This window comes from Manis pentadactyla, chromosome 5 (genome assembly GCF_030020395.1).
Source record: "Manis pentadactyla isolate mManPen7 chromosome 5, mManPen7.hap1, whole genome shotgun sequence".
Taxonomy (NCBI): Eukaryota; Metazoa; Chordata; class Mammalia; order Pholidota; family Manidae; genus Manis; species Manis pentadactyla.
The window spans coordinates 91,569,555-91,586,807 of NC_080023.1; the positions used below are offsets into that span (position 1 = coordinate 91,569,555).

At 38.8% G+C, this 17,253-nt stretch overlaps 1 protein-coding gene across 1 annotated transcript in view; it reads right to left on the minus strand.

Annotated features, from left to right (window-relative positions):
• Positions 1-948: 948 nt before the first annotated feature.
• COL25A1 (collagen type XXV alpha 1 chain) overlaps positions 949-17,253 on the minus strand; it is a 468,658-nt gene continuing 452,353 nt past the window's right edge. Inside the window, exons 32-37 of the mRNA XM_036920918.2 lie at positions 13,016-13,069; positions 11,536-11,562; positions 10,528-10,581; positions 6,450-6,527; positions 4,580-4,618; positions 949-1,085 (exon numbers count right to left, since the gene is read on the minus strand). Of these exons, the coding sequence (XP_036776813.1) occupies positions 1,083-1,085; positions 4,580-4,618; positions 6,450-6,527; positions 10,528-10,581; positions 11,536-11,562; positions 13,016-13,069 (255 nt within the window). The 3' untranslated portion in view covers positions 949-1,082. The remainder of the gene's footprint in view (positions 1,086-4,579; positions 4,619-6,449; positions 6,528-10,527; positions 10,582-11,535; positions 11,563-13,015; positions 13,070-17,253) is intronic.

The following is a 17,253-nucleotide window of genomic DNA, read 5'->3' on the forward strand; positions in this document are numbered from 1 at the left end:
ACCCCCTACATCTTCAGAGGTTACTTCGGCTGACCTCCTCTTGGGGGTGGGAGGTACACACCCTTTGTCCTCAGGAACAGGGGCTGGCTTTCCAAGATCTCCGACCCAAAAGAAGTGCTGTATACCTCTGTCATTTTCCAAAAGCACCCTTATTAACACTTGCTGGAATTCAGTCTATTAAAGAGAAGACAGCCTGTAGTTCTGAGTGCCCACATTTGTAAACCTCTTTCCTACTTGGTCACAGGAGAGACAGCGCAGGATGCTAAACCGGTCCTTCTCCCTTGTCTTCACTGCCAAGGGCAGCCGGGGGAAACTAGCGGTGGCAACCAGCTCAACCCCTTGATATTTCAACCAAGGTGGCCCTGTGAGCCCTCAATACTGGAAGCCGTACATCTGCAGTCGGGACTGCAACTCCCTCAAAATACAAGACCATGTGTGTGTGCGCTCTCCGCCACCTTATCTCTTTTTGGCAATAAGCCACGGTGTAACCCCCTTGAGATGACAAAAGAAAGAAAAGCTCAGATGTGATCAAAGGACTCAGCAAGCAGCATGCTAGCATCTGAGGTTGCACAGCAAGCAGGTCTGGTACACAGCCATGCTTTTAGTCTGTTTCAGTGGGTGGTGTGGGTGTGAAGCTAGTGGTGAAGGTGAGGAGGGATGTGATGATATTCTTTAAAATCAGTTAGTATAGTACATTTCCATAGTTTTGGGTCCATATTTGGTCACAATTTCATGTAAACTATTTCATGGCACTTGCTGTCCATGCAATTAACAAGCCTAAAGTAAGAAAATAGCAAGAACAACCATTCTCTATCACTGATACGTCCATATAAATACATATCTTCACATAAGATAAAGAGATACTGATCTACATTTTTTGCAGGCTTCTCACTGGTTTCACTTATTGTCCAATTTCAGATGTAAGTGAAGAAAGGATAGACGTGTGTACTACTGCAAACAGGAAGAAGCAGCTATATGTAAACATATCTCAGACTTGTAAAATCTGTAATTGATTTTCAACTATAAATATAAAAAGTGGACCATTATATACACACAACTTCATGCTCGGAAGGTTAGAGTCATCACTGCAGAAAAACAAACAACAAGAAAGACAAATATAAAGAATTAGTAGTCTAGATAAAAACTCCAAAGTCACATTCATTTTAAGGAAACTGGTAGAACCCTGAATAGAGTCTTTCTGTTGTTGTTGTTGTTTTAAATCATTGAGCCAATTGATATGTGTCCTATATGTTATTTTTCAGAACTCCAGGGTGTCATCATAATTTACATCCTAGGTTCAACTCACATTTTTCTTTTGCCACCAAGAGGCGTGTGGTATTTGATCTTAGTAACTCTCCTGGGAAAGCAGAAAATTGGGATTTTACCAACTCTGTGCCATAATTAAAGTAAATGTCCTGCTTATAAGTTACCTAATCTTGTCCAAACATTGAGGCACGCTGTGGAAAAGGCTGAGGATTCTGACCTGGGGCGTGTTCACATCACCAACCCTGACTCCCCTCTCCTCTGGCTTTTGCTTCCTCTTCCTCTGCTAGTCCTGCACTGTTGGGGATGGTGTGCAAGGCAAACCTGCCTGCTGTCAGGCCTTCAGGCTGTATTGTAGGTTCCACTGTGATTTGAGATACATAAATTGCTGGTTCCTCATTTTGAGTAGCCATAATTATTAAGGTTTTCCTACAACTGAAGTGAAGTCTGAGAAAACTGAGGAATAGTAGTTTTCCAGGTATATGCATAGGGAGCCGATCTTGGAGATGTTGACTTTAATTAAAAAAGAAAAGAAAAGAAACCAATAAGAAAAGTATACAGTTTAATAATTTGTTTTTCAATTTCCAAGAAACTATATTAAGTATGCTATGAGGGCAGATACGCTGTGAGTTTTAGAGACGGAGTTCACTCAATGTCCACGTGTGTCATGGCCACACCAGAGAATGCACATATAGGGAGTCTTTCTTTCTCCAAATTCTCACTTATCTGAAATTTCAAATAGATGTATTTTTAAGTACCAATGTTTTCTAAATAATCTACAGACTTTTTTTTTTTGTTTGTTTTCTACAGACTTTTAAGATCTACTTTATCCCCCGGATTTTAAAACTTAATTTAAAAATCCTGTCATCTTGCTTTGGAAAGGTTCTGTTGCAAACCTGTCAGCACTATCTGGAAAAATAAAATTTAGTGAAACATTAAAAAATATGAAGGCTATAGGGATTTTTCATATTAGTTTTTAATCTGTGGACAAGGATGGATGACTTTAATAGCTTGTAAGAATTTTTTCAACCATGATTTGTCATTTACTCACTGTACAAATTACAGTGTGAACTGATACATCATAGTCTTCAAAATTTAGAAAGCTGAACTCTATCTAGAAAGAAAAGTAATGTAAATGAGATCAAATGGTTTTGCGTGACAAAATTATTATTTAGAGTAGCATGACCAAAGGGACTTGCTCATTAATCATAGTGATTTACACTGCAGTTGTAATCTGAATTTTCGGTCAAAAACCATCATGCTCTAGAGGCAAATAAATATAACAATGTTTAAAAGGATGGTACACATAAAACAGGACTAAATAAAAGTAACTTATTGGCCTTCTTTTTAAAATATCATTTTACAAATAATTTGATTTAATTATTTGATTTAATTAAAATAACAGTGTATTTGAGATAGCTGAGTTGACCACATAAGCCATTTTAGAACATTTTGTTTTCCTAATTGTTTCTTTCTTCTCTTTTTAGGTGGGGGAAGGAGCTATTGGGAGAAGTTGATCACAATGATATCATTTGTGTGTTGTGGAATATAGTAAGCAATACTGAAGTTTTGAGTTATTATTCTTTACTTAAGAAGATGCTAGATTTAAAAGATCCTTAATCTTACACAGAATACAGTCTCTATCATGTGGGAAAATGAGTAGTGAAAAGGGAAAGTCCTGATTTTCTTCTGCTACTTTTATCATTACTAGGTTTGGCCATTTTATGAAACAAAAACAAGGTAAGTCCTCTCCTTGTTGCTATTATTATTATGCTTCACAAAATGAAAGTGAGTTAGAAGTGGCCAAAAATGATGTGAACCCAAGTTCTGAGTAGGGTCAGGAGGCTGGATAAAGTAAGCCTTTCACATATCCCTCTATGTATCTAATACAGGGACTATTAAAAAATCATTACAGCCTTAGATTACAAGGCAAAGGTTAAAGAACAAATGGTAATCCCAGCTCAGGATGGTACTAAAAATTCTGAGCACAGGGTTAGGATGGTGAAAGGATACCTTTCTCAGGTGAAGAACAGGGTGGCAGGCCTCCCTTCCTGAGAGCCACTTGACCGCAGCTGTGGCTGGGCTCCTTGCTACACAGGCTGAAAGTGAAGTGTGGGAAGCTGCTAAATAAATGACACTACTGAGGGACAAGGCGTTCCTTTCCCTGGCTGAGTGAAAGGACTTGAGCAAGGGAGTGAGTTACGCAGGACCTCCTCACCAAACAAGCTGCTGAGCGCAGTTAGGAGAGTCATGTTTCTCTCCATGTTTCTGCAATCTTAGTTTTGTGTAGTTTTGCCAGTGAAGCATGTCTGTCAAAAATTACTGAATAAGCCACAAGGTATTAGAGAAAAAATTTCAAAAGCATATATACTTTCTCCTAGCTCATTTTTACATAGGTGGAATTCCTTTATCCTTCAGTAGCATACACTGTTGTCTGGCATAATTAGGTCCCCTAGTCTTATATAATTAGGTCCCCCTATGACTGTGCAAAGGTTTGGTATTCTCTAACAACACAGTGCATGCAGATCTCCCTGTATCAATTTCTACCATGGCTTTCCATTGTCTGCTTCTCTTCATCATGTCCCATACTAGCTCTGTGCCCTTCTAAGTTACTTAATCTCTCTGAAATTCAGTTTTCTCATTAGCATCATCCAGGATAATACCCTATAGGGTTACTGTAAGGGTTAAATAAAATGACATCCCCTATATGAAAAGGCTCATCACACAGCCTTTATACACAGAAGGTTCGCTATGAAGGATATATACACAGCAACCATGGGTAGCCATATGAAGAGGCTAGAATAAACACCAACGATGCCAACTTAAATATAACCAGACACTCCTAAATAAATCAAGATGCCATTGAAGAAAAAAAAAATCATGCTGACATTTTCTGCTTTCTCAGCTTGTGACTAATATTGACAGAGTTCTACCATGTATTTGCATGTTTGCCTAAGTAACTGAATATAAACAGAAAAAGAATAGCAACTGAGAACAGTATTAAATAATAGGATGACAAGAAGTTTATTGAAAGACAAGCAAACCCTTATCAAGATGCACTGGCCCTTTCTATTCCAAAGAAAGGATTAAATAAGGGAAGGTTTCAAATTACAGTGTTTGCTAAAAAATTGTTTTCACTTCTCTGTTTAGGAAGAAATCAGCACTAAACATATTAATCAAAATATATTCTGGAGATGGAATCCTTTGCTTTTTAATGACCAAACAAATTCAAAAGGTCAGTTCTAAATGGAAAAGGCTCAGCCAGGTGAAGAGAAAGGGAGAGTGCTTCTTTTAGAAGTAATTCCATAAAGCCTACCTTTTGCCAACAGCCGGGCATGGGTAATCCATCTGGTCCCTGATTTAAAGAGAAGAATAAGAATTCCTGAGGCTCCACAAAAGAGATCATACTTCATAATTCACATGCACAGAGGTTTAAAAAATGGATGTCTACCTGTTAGGTGGCTTTAGTCTTAGGCAGCTTTTTCTATTTATCAACTCCCAATAGCATACCCAAAGTTAGTTAAAAATGGAGAAGATGCAAATGTTTTCCAGGGTAAGCACACATTTTGAAAACATAAAGTATAGAAAAAATTATGCCTTGTTTTGAAAAAGCAATTTACAAAGCATAGCAGTCTACTCAGTTCCACCTTTAGATAATAAATCTGTGCTATTCCCCTTGATTTCACTGAAACACATTTTACAATTATCTTTATTAAATAAACCGAAATAACATCTCTTCCTGGTCACTGGGGTCTACAGTTGAATGCATGATAATGATGAAAATCAATGATGAACCATTTCTTTCTGAAGTTTATAGCTTTTCACATGCCAGTATCTTTCACTTTCTATTCTGAAAGCAGATATGGGAGAACATATTCAATTAAAAGATAGGTGGCTTATCTCTATCTTTACAGTAAAATGTTATCCATAACATTTGTAATTTTTTTTTCATTGAAATTCTTCAGAGGCTGGTTAACAGATTCTGAATAAACAAGAATGTTACAAAGTTTATTTTCATTTAAAATGTAAGCACCCTTCAGATACAAATGATATAAAGAAGGCAGGGGGAGTTGGTGTATTATGAGGCATGCTTGTGTTTCCCCCTAACCAAATGTTGTAAAATATTATTTACTATCAATACAAGCAAACTAAATAAAAGACTGGGGACTGCATATTGGGAATTTCTAATTGTAATTCCTGGCTGAATGAAATTTTTTTTCTATAAATACAATCCTTAAAAGACTTGAGAAACATAGCAATCTGTAAAGAACCATGCTCAGCACTGAAAAATAATGTAAGAACGTGCACACCAAGTGTAACTACCAACACAACACAACTACCAACAATTTTTCTTTGTGCCCCAGAAAATATGAACGTACTTTCTTTTAAAATGTAAAAAAAAAAACACTTTGAAATAGCTTTACAAGATATTGGGGAAAATTCGGCAATGCCAGATTGGTACAAGGAGAAGGATCACCCAGTAGAATTTTAGATTTTAGTATAAGGAGGATTTTGGGTTCATGCCAATGGAGATAGGGGAGTTCTGTCTACTTTGGGAAAGTGAGTTTCAAAAGGAGAGACCATTAAATTGAAAAGGTTATGTGACAAAGAAGAGGGTTTGGGCTGCAGACTATTATCATCTTTAGAAGCTCGGAGAAGTTTGGTTTTCTCCCCTCCGGTCTCTTAGCAGCATTCCCTTGAAATGGTTAAATCTTGACCACAGAAGCTTAGCTCTGTAGGTTTGGCCTTATTTACAGCTTGAAGGAAATTTAGTGAATGAGGCAAAAATGCCTTTACTTCTTTTAGAGAAAGCTTAAAAACAAAGAAGCTAAATTCAGGGGTAAAACCCAAGGTTGTGGCCTAGCAGTGCCTATACATAAACATATTTATGTAATTTAAATGTATTCTTTAAATACTTATTGAATAAGTGAATTTCCCCAGAACACAGACAAGGCAGTTCAATCAGTTGTGAGAACAATGTCAGGAGATTAATTTGCAGTCACTACAGAAATGCATGCTTGCTCTCTTCATTCTGCAGAGTCGCTGAAGGAGCTGTTCATACACATGCATGTAGTATGTTTATCATGTAAAGCTTGCTCCAGAAGTATCACTTTACACTGATAGAGATGAATATGTCAGAAACAAAGGAATTGCATGCAGGGTGGTAGGAAAGAGAAATACTGTACCAATTGGCAAGGGGCATCCAGCCCATCGAGGCCAGGCTGGCCTGGCTCCCCTTTTTCCCCCTTAACGCCACGGAATCCCTGTTTGTAAAGATTAACTCATAATGTTACTAACACAAGAAATCACTTAAGCACAAATTCAGCTAAAGAAATAACTACAGTAAGAGAAGGTGGGAGAGGAGCAACTCTGAAGGGAAGAGTAACATTCAGCGAAGCTGGACAAAATAAAAGTGTGACATAGCACTATTATTAGGGCTTATCTGGAACAAAGACCTCTTCTGAGTGGTATGGCATAGCGCTGGCTCCTCCCTGGATCCTACACTCACAATCAAGGTGCACGTCAACACTTGAGTGTTAAGAAACCAGGCAGAGCCGGTAGCCTGAGACAAGGTGTGGAACATACGAGAAGAACCTAAGATAGACGTTTCTGGGACCTTAACGTCTCTGCTAACCCCAGTCAGCACCGCCACTGTTACGGGTCCCTCCAGCTTGCTCTTCTCCCACTCAGCCCTTCACACGTGACATCCGGAGACAAGAGTCCATGAGTCAGACATACCAACGGGCACGGTGCATCTAATCCAGGAGCACCCTGTTCTCCTTTCTCCCCTTTAGGCCCCTTTTTGCCTTTCTTTCCCTTTTCCCCCTGTGGATACAAGGGTTTAAATAAAAGACAGGTTTTATTTAGGGGTAAATAATGGCGATTCAAAAGATGGTTTAGCCAATACAAGTCTGGAAGAGCATTTACCACTGTTTTTGGTTTAGGTTAGGCATGAAATTACAAAAAGTAATTTTTGCTTTCTGAGCGACAGTGTATTCTGGGTAGTGATACACGCGGGACTTTATTTAAGCTCAACAAGATGAAAGCAGACCTAAGAGGCCGTCGCCTCGGAAGGGAGGGCCAGCGCTGCCCCGGAGCGCAGTGCCTCGTGCTGGTGAATGAGGGGTTTCTGCCGTGCACCTGCAGCGCGCGCCAGACGCCAACCACACTGAAGCCAGCCAGCAGCAGGGGAATTTCAGAGAAGTCATGGATACTTCACCCCATTTTCAATACCTGTCAGCTTGCTCCTTTTGGTAACCCTGTTACAGATGGAAGCTACACTGAACGAGAGGAAAGGGGAAGAAGATTAACAGCTTTTACCTTTTAGGTATGCATCCAATTTTATGACATTATTTTTTCTAGCTCTTACTAAAAAATACTCAATGTATTAAAAATATGCTTCTGTATCTTTTAACATTCTTCCTCAGGAAACTAAAAGTGAATACTTTATTAAGTCAGGTAAACCAATTTTAAAAGTACTAATACTTCTCAGTAATGCCAATTGGAGAAAAGGACTTATTCACAAACCCAGGATGTTTTTTAATTCACTCTTATTGATCTCATGCCAGGTGTTCACAATGGTAAATGGGTTTCCAGCTTACAATATAACAAGAGCCCATAAAACCAAAACCAAAACCAAATTCTGTTCAAGAGAAGAAAAGCAGTTTGGACTTAGTTGAGCTAACATTAATAATGAGGTAGGCAGGATAATGACAGTGGGAATGTAGCCATGAAAATTAGTATTTAGGAATCAAGGTAAAGGTTGTGGAAGTCTGCATGGATCACAACAATGGAGGAATAAAGGAAAAGAGGCAAAAGGAGGAGAAAGAAGGAATGCACCTCAGCTGTTTCACATTCACATAAATATCTCTGCATATTTATAGACAAGAAGCTGGTGCCGTATGGAATACAAAATACTATGCAATACATATTTAAATTAGTGTATTCACTGCAATCAGGATGGCAGTTACAATAAAAATGAACTAGAAGCAAACCGACATGAATATCCAAAGACATTTACATAATAGATATACATGAGATATGCATTCAAATTAATGCATTCATTCTGTGTGAGTGAAAGCGCCTCATTTATCTCCTGTGTGCCAAAAAGACTGCATCAGAAGGCTCGGAATCAAAAAGAAGCCCGGGTGCAACGAGAGCTGGTGTGATAGGAAGTAAGATGGGAGGAGCATTTGGAGTAAAGTGTCACTCAGGCAAGATGAATCAATGTCCTTCCTCAGTCAGTGACTTCAGGGCTATGACATGAAATTGATTTAAAGTGGTTTAGGTGACCTCTTCCCTTCCTAGAGGCAGGGGACTCTTCTTCACATAGATGTGGCTGACACCAGGTGTGTTGCATATTCTTAATTTACAATTCATTATTTGATTGGGGAATCAACTCAGATTAATCACTCAACAGAAAAGTATTGTCCTATGAAGGTTGACTGTAACAGGCTATGGGAATCATTTTTCAGTAATATTTTAGGGAATCTCAAGCTTTATCTCTTCTTTCATCTCCTAAACAGGCATCATTGTACAATGCATTATGTATCAACATACTTTTGTAACAGCCATTCCCTGTGTAACACAGAACCATCTGTCATTGTGGGTGTGAGCACAGGAGTCCTGCTGATTTTCTTCTCTTTGTGTCAAAAAATGATATAAAGTGTTCACATTTATCTAATATTCCTAAATATACAACTTCTAATTATGGAATTAAAATACGGAATACTTTTGTATGGGTGACAAACATTATTCTGAAGATTACATGTGCAGCTTTATGTCTTCAGTTATAATACTGGTAATTTTTCTTCTCTGTTTAAAAGATCATTAAAATGAGTATCCTCATACTGGTGAAACACTTTTGAGTGTGTAAGATTTTAGACTTATACAACCCATTAGGTAAACATAAAGTAAATGCTTAGAATCTTAAAGGCATACACACCTTGGACTAAAAGGCTGCATGCACAATTCATCTCAAAACAAGTACATCTTATAGTTAGAATTTATAACTCAGAATAAAAGAACGCATTTATGCCTCTGTTTCTGTTTCTATGAAATGGGGGCAATAATGGCACCAACCTCAGAGGATTGTTATGAGGATGACAAGATGTATCATATGTAAAACTTTGGGAGAGCATATAGTAAGTGTTCCATGAATGTGATGATGGTGATAATGGTGATCGTGGCGCTTTTACACAGCAACTCACATGCACTCTCTCACTGATGGGAAGCTATGTCATGTTTAAGGCCTGAAGAATACACAGCAGGCCTACCCCGCTTTCTTTGACAGCTCTCATTTGGCTTTGATTTTCAGCAGCTACAGATTTCACCACTAAAGAGAATTTAGTGTTTTGAAAACAGTGTGTTGCTAAGCAGAGCAGGACATGAATTAATCTAAGAAATATAATCAGTTTAAATTTGAACTGTTCAAAGTGCAATTTTGGCCAATTGAAGGTTTTTACTCTTCAACTGAGGTGCTGAGTTTTGAGGGCTGAGTTTTTGTTTGTTCCTTTTGCTGTGCCCAGTGCAAAAAATTGTTCTTCAAAGGCCCCAGCAGAGGGGAGAGGAAAGGAACAAATGATTAAAAAAATTCATAAGCCAAGTTTGCTTTCAAACATAAAATAATTCTTGATATTGGCTCCTATTTGCCCTGGAGCTGATGGTCCTGAGATAGATCCTAAACACCAACTTCATAAAATACACCAACATCTTAATTTAAAGATATCTACAGCATCTGCAAGCATTAAGTTCTACTCCCTGCATAATGGACTCACTGGGGTTTAACAGTCACATGGCTTATCCTCCATTTATCAATCAAAAGATCAGCTTACAGGACAGACCTGTCTCTACCAGGCACGATGTGAGAGTGCGTGAGATACTGGCTTCCCAGTGTGAGGTGAGTTCTGCCTGAAGACCTTTGCAGATCTATGCCATTTAATTTACTTTAATGTAATAAATGCCCTTTTTTTTTTTAAAGAATCCTTGGATATTGTATCTTTCAATAAATTGGTGTCAGGTAGTTGAAAGATTGTAGCCTGGCTATCTAAGGATATAATTTTTTTCTTTTATACTAGACAGTGCCCTCATTTCTGGCATGTGGCCTTCTGCAAAGGCCTGATTCCTTAGATCAGGCATCATCAGGGTGTTTTTGGAGCACAGGATGTAGAAAGATTAGATGCAGGAAAGAATCACACAGGGTGAACAGCAAAGCAGACAGCACGAGAAACATCCAAAGGGCACATATCAGGATGGAGAGGTCACCTTTTCTCCCTTTTCTCCGAGATCACCCTTCTCGCCTCGTGGACCAGGGAAGCCCTACAGGATAAAACAGAAACCACAAAGATCTATTACTGTAATGGTGGCAAAATTATATTTTAAAAAATTTTAAGATTTTGTGTTTCTGAACCCAAATATAAGCAAAAATGGCATACCCAAAAATCTCAAAACTTAGGTAAAGCAGCACTTAGAAATAACAGTTTTCTAACATCTCAGTTATACATATAATAGGTTTCTTGATTTTTCTCCTAAGAAAGGTACATTAGAGAGGATGTCAGGATCCACGTTTGAATCCTGGCAAGTTCACTGATTTGTGTGGTCTTGGGCAATTCACTTACCTCACAGCATTTTAGTCCCTTGACCATAAAATGGGGTTAAATGTTAACTACAACACAACTATTGTTGTGTGTGTTACAGGCAATGCTGTATATAAAGTACCAGAACGATGCCTCCACATAACAGATGCTCAATAAACAGTCACTACTGTTACTTTTGCTATTGTTATTATTCACATAATACAGGATAGGCAGTCATCATTTCAAGAGGCATTCACTTTGACATTCTCTGTTTTTATAGAATTGTGTTACTATAAGATATATGCTAAAAGGAAAAAATACTGCACATTTGAGAGTAAACATAATATACTATTCTTTAAGGATAGGATGTGAAAGATATTTCAATGTTATGCATATTTTTAAGTAAGTGGTTCAACTGTTGATATTAATAGTGCCCCTAATTTGGGAAGGTGTTTTCAAGTGCCATGATCAACTGCCAGTTATTAATTTTATGACAGATCATTATGTCTTTTGCTTTTATGTTTGTCTTGTGCAGACACTAGTGATGTATTTTCTATTGCTGTCCACATGTACTGCAACTTACAGTGTATACATAACTGTGCACAGGAAAAAATAAGTATTTTTGCTGTACTTGATGATGGAGACCATCAGCATTGTAATATATAATACAAAGATGTTTATTGTACATATTACTTACATCAAGACCAGGCTCTCCATCTTTCCCCTGCCAAAGAACCACAGTAACTACATTAGTGTCCCTCAGTTTCATGAGTAGGTTATTGTTTTACTTAAGGCTGTCTGGACATGCAACAGTGGTATTATAACACTTTTTCCAGAAATATGACAAATATTCTCCATTGATTAGTAATATAAATTCCTTCCACTAAATCAAGTGAAGTGACTTAATGTTTTAGTTAAGGGTCATGAACATTTTTTATTATATATTGAGTTAAGTAGTCTGATATTTTGCTGAAGTTTAATGCTTGGCATCCAACTAATCAATCCAGGAACAAGTTGAAAGCAAAAATACTGGTTAGTTGATTTGAAAACACACTGGCCCCAACACAGTATGCAATTCAATGCTACTTTAATTTGGTAACATAGTAGTTAGCTCATAAACGAGAAGAACGTGAAAACTGTTTATTGTTAAATACAGTTTCAATTTGGCTAGATGTGCACCTTGTCTATAAATATTGAGGGCGTGAAGGTCACAACTTAAAAACTATTTGTAAGTAAGCTTTGTAAATGAATGATCCCTAAATATAAAAGCAGCCATAAGACTGTTGTGCAATGATGATAATATTCACCACCCCCATGCAGATTCTCAGGGCAATGATCCTATTGTGTCACAAACGATCCACCCAAAGTACACATAGGTTGCTTTGATTCTGTCGATCAGATTTTGAAATCTATTTCAAAATCAGCATCTCTTTTAGCAGTGAATTAATCATGGGTTAACTTTATTACTCCAGTTCATAAAAACTGGAAGGTACACAGGGTGTGGAAGGTACACAGGCGTTAAAAACCTGAATACAGTATATGCTTCCACTGTAGCCCTACCCTACCCCATTGAATCATTTATAATTCTCCCAAAGATAATGTTCCGAGGCAAACCCAAAACTGTAATGTGAAGTCTGTGTAATGGAAAAATTTCAGAAGACAGAGCACCATTAACATTCTATGTTCTGAAGATTGCTTGTTATCACAGTAATTTTAGAAAGGTTAGAAACATCGAAGTCATCATAAACATCAATTTGAGAAATAAGTTTTATTAGCAAGAGTAGCTTTAGTAAGCAACATATGAGAACAAAATCTGAAAAATGTTGTTTTAATAAAGCTTCCACACCCACTTCTGGTGCAGTGACCTTCCGAGGAAGTGCCAACTAGGGGCACCCAGTCAGAGGGTGGAGGAAGGGCGTTCACTGACGGTGGGAATCCTGCGCTCAGGTTAGTGCGACCTCTGAGCCTCCCCATGTGGTGGCGTGTGTGGGTGTGTCAGCAGATGAGTGGGGGAATATGACATGAACACGGCCTCTCTCGGAAGGACATGGGTACGCCGCTGTTGTACAGAATTAGTGAACTGTGTTTGCTCCCCTAAAGTGATTAATTAACCATGCCAGTGTCAGGACATCCATGCATGGTGAAGGTGGAGACCATGCACGGGACAGAGAACTCACAGGCAGACCATAGGGCCCTCTGGGTCCAGGCTCTCCCATAGCTCCCTTTTCACCCTAAAATGAAAGGCAGAAAGTTCAAATCACACACAAGCACCTATATCCACACACTTTCCCTGGCAGCCTGCATATAAAGCCTCTATTTGAAGTCTCATTCTATCAAATTCCAAAGATTCAGACTCTTCCAGGGCTGCTGCCAGGGACAGAATCGGAGAAACTCACACCAGCATATGCCACCACTTCCCCCCGGGCTGCGATGAGGAAGGCTGTGGCTGTCAGGTTGTGCAAAGGCACTCGCAGAGTGAGGATGCTGCACCTGGGCTTCTCTGGCATGAGTGTGAAACATTTATTTGTCACTATTTTGTTACCTTTTTTCAATGTTAAGAATAAAATTCCTTTCTCCTCCCTATCAAATGTTCTTTTGCAAGCCTTTCCTTGCTTGCTCTTCACTGCCGGACCCTTTACTGTGCCGTAGCTTCCTCCCAGCACTCACACACCAGGAGACTCAGATGTGACCGTCTGTGTTTTCTCTGATGAGGCCCCCACTGGAATAGGCACACGAGGTGCCAGGGCCTCCAGCTTTGCTCCTTCCCGCATCCCCATGCCTCTCAAAAGGGTCTGGTACATCAGTAAATATTTGTTGAATTAGTGAATGAAGCAAAATAAATACAATCATACACGTTTTATTTCCTTTCTGTAAAAAGGGAGTTTAAATCTTTTAGACCTTCTACTAAATGCCTAATAAGGTAGACATATATTACACTTATCACGCTATGTGCTACTTAAACTAAACAGCTTGCCTGGCTTAACTGATAATCTTGAATGTTTATAAAGAATAAGTGTAATCAGAGGTGGTCCCATGAATATGAAATATCTGTGGCAAGAAAGAGACCTTCTGTATGTCGAATAGGGTTTTTTTCTGCTGCCATCTCCAAAATTAAAGTGTGTGTCAGTATTCAGAATGCAAACAATGTGAACTTTAGGAGTAACGCTGATGTTTACATGAGTGACTGAACAGAAATTGTTACCTTCTTTTATCAAACCCCTGAAGAAGTGTGAAGGTTGGCAAATGTTTGTCATGGGTAAAATGCCAAGGTCAGCAGATAACTGCATGTGGGTCCAAGTATGCTGTGCTTCTCCATCTTCCACGTTTCTGAGTGAGCAAATTTCAAGTCACTGTTAACATGCTTCTCTAATCTAAACTTAAAGAGTTAGTGGACCTCATTAGTCCTGTCACCTAGAAGCACATACAGTATAGTAGGATTACTGAAAATAAGTACGATAAAAGCCTGCTGAGCTTTTACTCATTGTTACTTTAGGTCTGTTGTTGAAAGAGCAGCAATTACATTTGGTAAAGTGGCCAGGCTTCGAAATAAACCAATTTAAATTTGAATCTGGCCACTAGTTCTGGCACTTAGTGGCTCTGTGGCCATGAGTAACTTTCTTAACCCTTCTGTGCCTGAGTTTCTTTGGCTATAAAATAAGAATAGTAGTACATACTCTATAAGAATTTTTCTGAAGATTCAGTGTGATTTATAAAATGTGAAATTATATATAGCCAAATAATATGTCCCACAAATAGTAGCTATCATTATGATGGTACCACTAGAGGTCTTTCATGAAGAGGGCTCGGCAACCTAAAGAGCACTAATTCAAAATACAGCGCTTTTGGTTTGATCTGACAGTGTAATTTATAATTTTTTAAATGGTAGTAGTGGTGTGTGTGTGTGTGTGTGTGTGTGTGTGTGTGTGTGTGTGTGTGTGTAGTGCGAGCTGGGGAATTGAAGGAGGGGTCACATAACCTGGAGGAAATCTGGTTTGAAAAAACAGATTAGAGTAGACTTTGTTTGAAAACTCTCTATAGATTATTTTGATATGTCTACTCCCTTGGCCCTCTGCTACTCTGGCTTTATTCTGTTTCTAGAATGAATATACCATGGCTTACTCGAAGTAAGCTGCCACTAAAACATTTGTCTGTGGAACTCCTCTTGCCCACCCCAAACAATTACTTTAAGCTACTAATGACAATTCCCCCTCGCTTGCCAGAGACTGCTTCGGAAGTGGACATATGATCACCTGGCCAATGAGGTGGCAGGGGAGGTCAGCTGGGACGCTGAGGGGAAGATTTCCTCACCGCTGAGGAGGAGACACTGGGGAGACAGACTGTCCTCTGTGGACGCCTCACTGGAGGGGAGGCTGGGGACCCCTGCAACCAGCTTGCTTATGGTCCACACTGGAAAGGGCACAGAAGCAAAGCCTAGAGTCCCTCCTTTGAATGATTTATTATGTAAAATAATACATTTCTTTATTGTGTAAGGATTGGGGTTCTGTTACTGAGAGCCAAAAGCATTCTAATTGTCCCAGCTTGAAAACTTTTAGGAATGAAATATTCATCCAGGGATTTGAATGTGCAACTTCCTTTCCTAAATTAAGTAATTTCAAAAGAACTTCTGAACCCTTCAAGTATAACACCCTCTACAGAGTTCCTAAGCAGTTACAAGGCCAGATGAAGAAATCAGCTGAAGGTAAGGACCATCAGGTTCTTGAAGAACTGAATACTAACGCTGTCAGTCATGTATTTGACAATTTCTGAATGACACTGTCTGTCAAATGCCTGGTTTTCTTCAGGCTGGTCTAATTTTATTCAGGCTCTTAAATTCACCTATCTACACTGAGGAATTCTTCAAGAATGGCCCCCTTTCCTGATTCCTCCCTCTTTAAAGTTTGAAACTTTTTCAAGAGACTCCAGATGGCACCTCAATCAATTAACTTTGAGAATCACACTCCAGTTTAGCACTTGGGGTGAGGGGCACTTGGAGATACTGATACACGATCCAGTTAAGATAGTTAGCATGCTGAGGAAATACAAGTGTAACACTTTACACTGCACACCATTTGACTTAAACTATGCCTTCAAAAATTCTTAGCGATTTCATCTGCTCTCTGGGTTAATCCTGACCCAGCATCGAGACCTGATACTCTTGTGACACTGTGGAGCTTTCGGAAGTAGCAGCTGATTTACCGAATGGTAAACCCTCTTGAGCCCCGGGGCACTCTGCCAAAAGACTACTCGAGATTTGCTGCTCCATTTTTAGTACATGTACTGGATTTCTTTATACAATGCCTGAATGCGTCAGTAGCATGAAGCTTTTAGCTTTTAAATATTTTTAATTAAGATGATCTTCATAAGTCATTGGTTTGATCTTAGAAATGAGACAATTGAAGATCTAGATTATTTATTCCTTTAGGACTGGTCTCTGTCTAGAAACATTCCTGGAGAAAGCCAGCTGTCCTCGTCATCATATGTACAGCCTGAACTATTTGTATTTGCTTTGGCCTCATCTGGTTATTGCTTTCAGATTATTTTTTTCCTTTGCAATTCCCTGATCCTGTAACAGTATTGAGTAAATATATACAGTGTAATAATAAAACGTTATAGGGTGATGGATTGATTATAATGATATTACTCAATTCACTGGATCAAATTAGCAAAATAGATTTTACATAGTGGGGGAGAGTGTTTCCACTGTACATCAGGAATACACCATGTTTTGTCCATAGTAACACATGATAAATATTTACTGAAGAAATGAATTCACTTTATAGAACACAAAATTATGGAATAGGGATGGTTTAATTTCATTCAGGCTCTTAAATTCACCTATCTACACTGAGGAATTCTTCAAGAATGGCCCTCTTTCCTGATTCCTCCCTCTTTAAAGTTTGAAACTTTTTCAAGAGACTCCAGATGGCACCTCAATCAATTAACTTTAAGATTCACACACCAGTTTAGCACTTGGGGTGAGGGGCACTTGGAGATACTGATACACGATCCAGTTAAGACAGCTAGCATGCTGAGGAAAAACTCACTGTGCGGCCTTCTATTTTAAAGCAAATTATCCCAGCCTGATGAAACCCTGCCTAGTTTTAAAAAGACCACAAACTTGCACGATGAATCATTCCCACACTTGGAGCCCTCACTATCAGGATACTTTCTTTACATCCTATCCTGGATGGTGGGGAAATTGATGACACAATTCCATGCAGACACACAAAAAAACTCTGAGTTTTCCAAGGTGTGGAAAAGAAAAAGTGGGAGAAAAACAGAAAGAGGGAGAGAAGTTCCAGACGATGAGTGGCTGATGCTGCAGACATTTTTTCGTGTCAGATATTTATCTTCCACACTGAATGTCTTTTTTTTTTTTTTCCAAAGGATATGGAAACATGGCCTAGCAATAGAG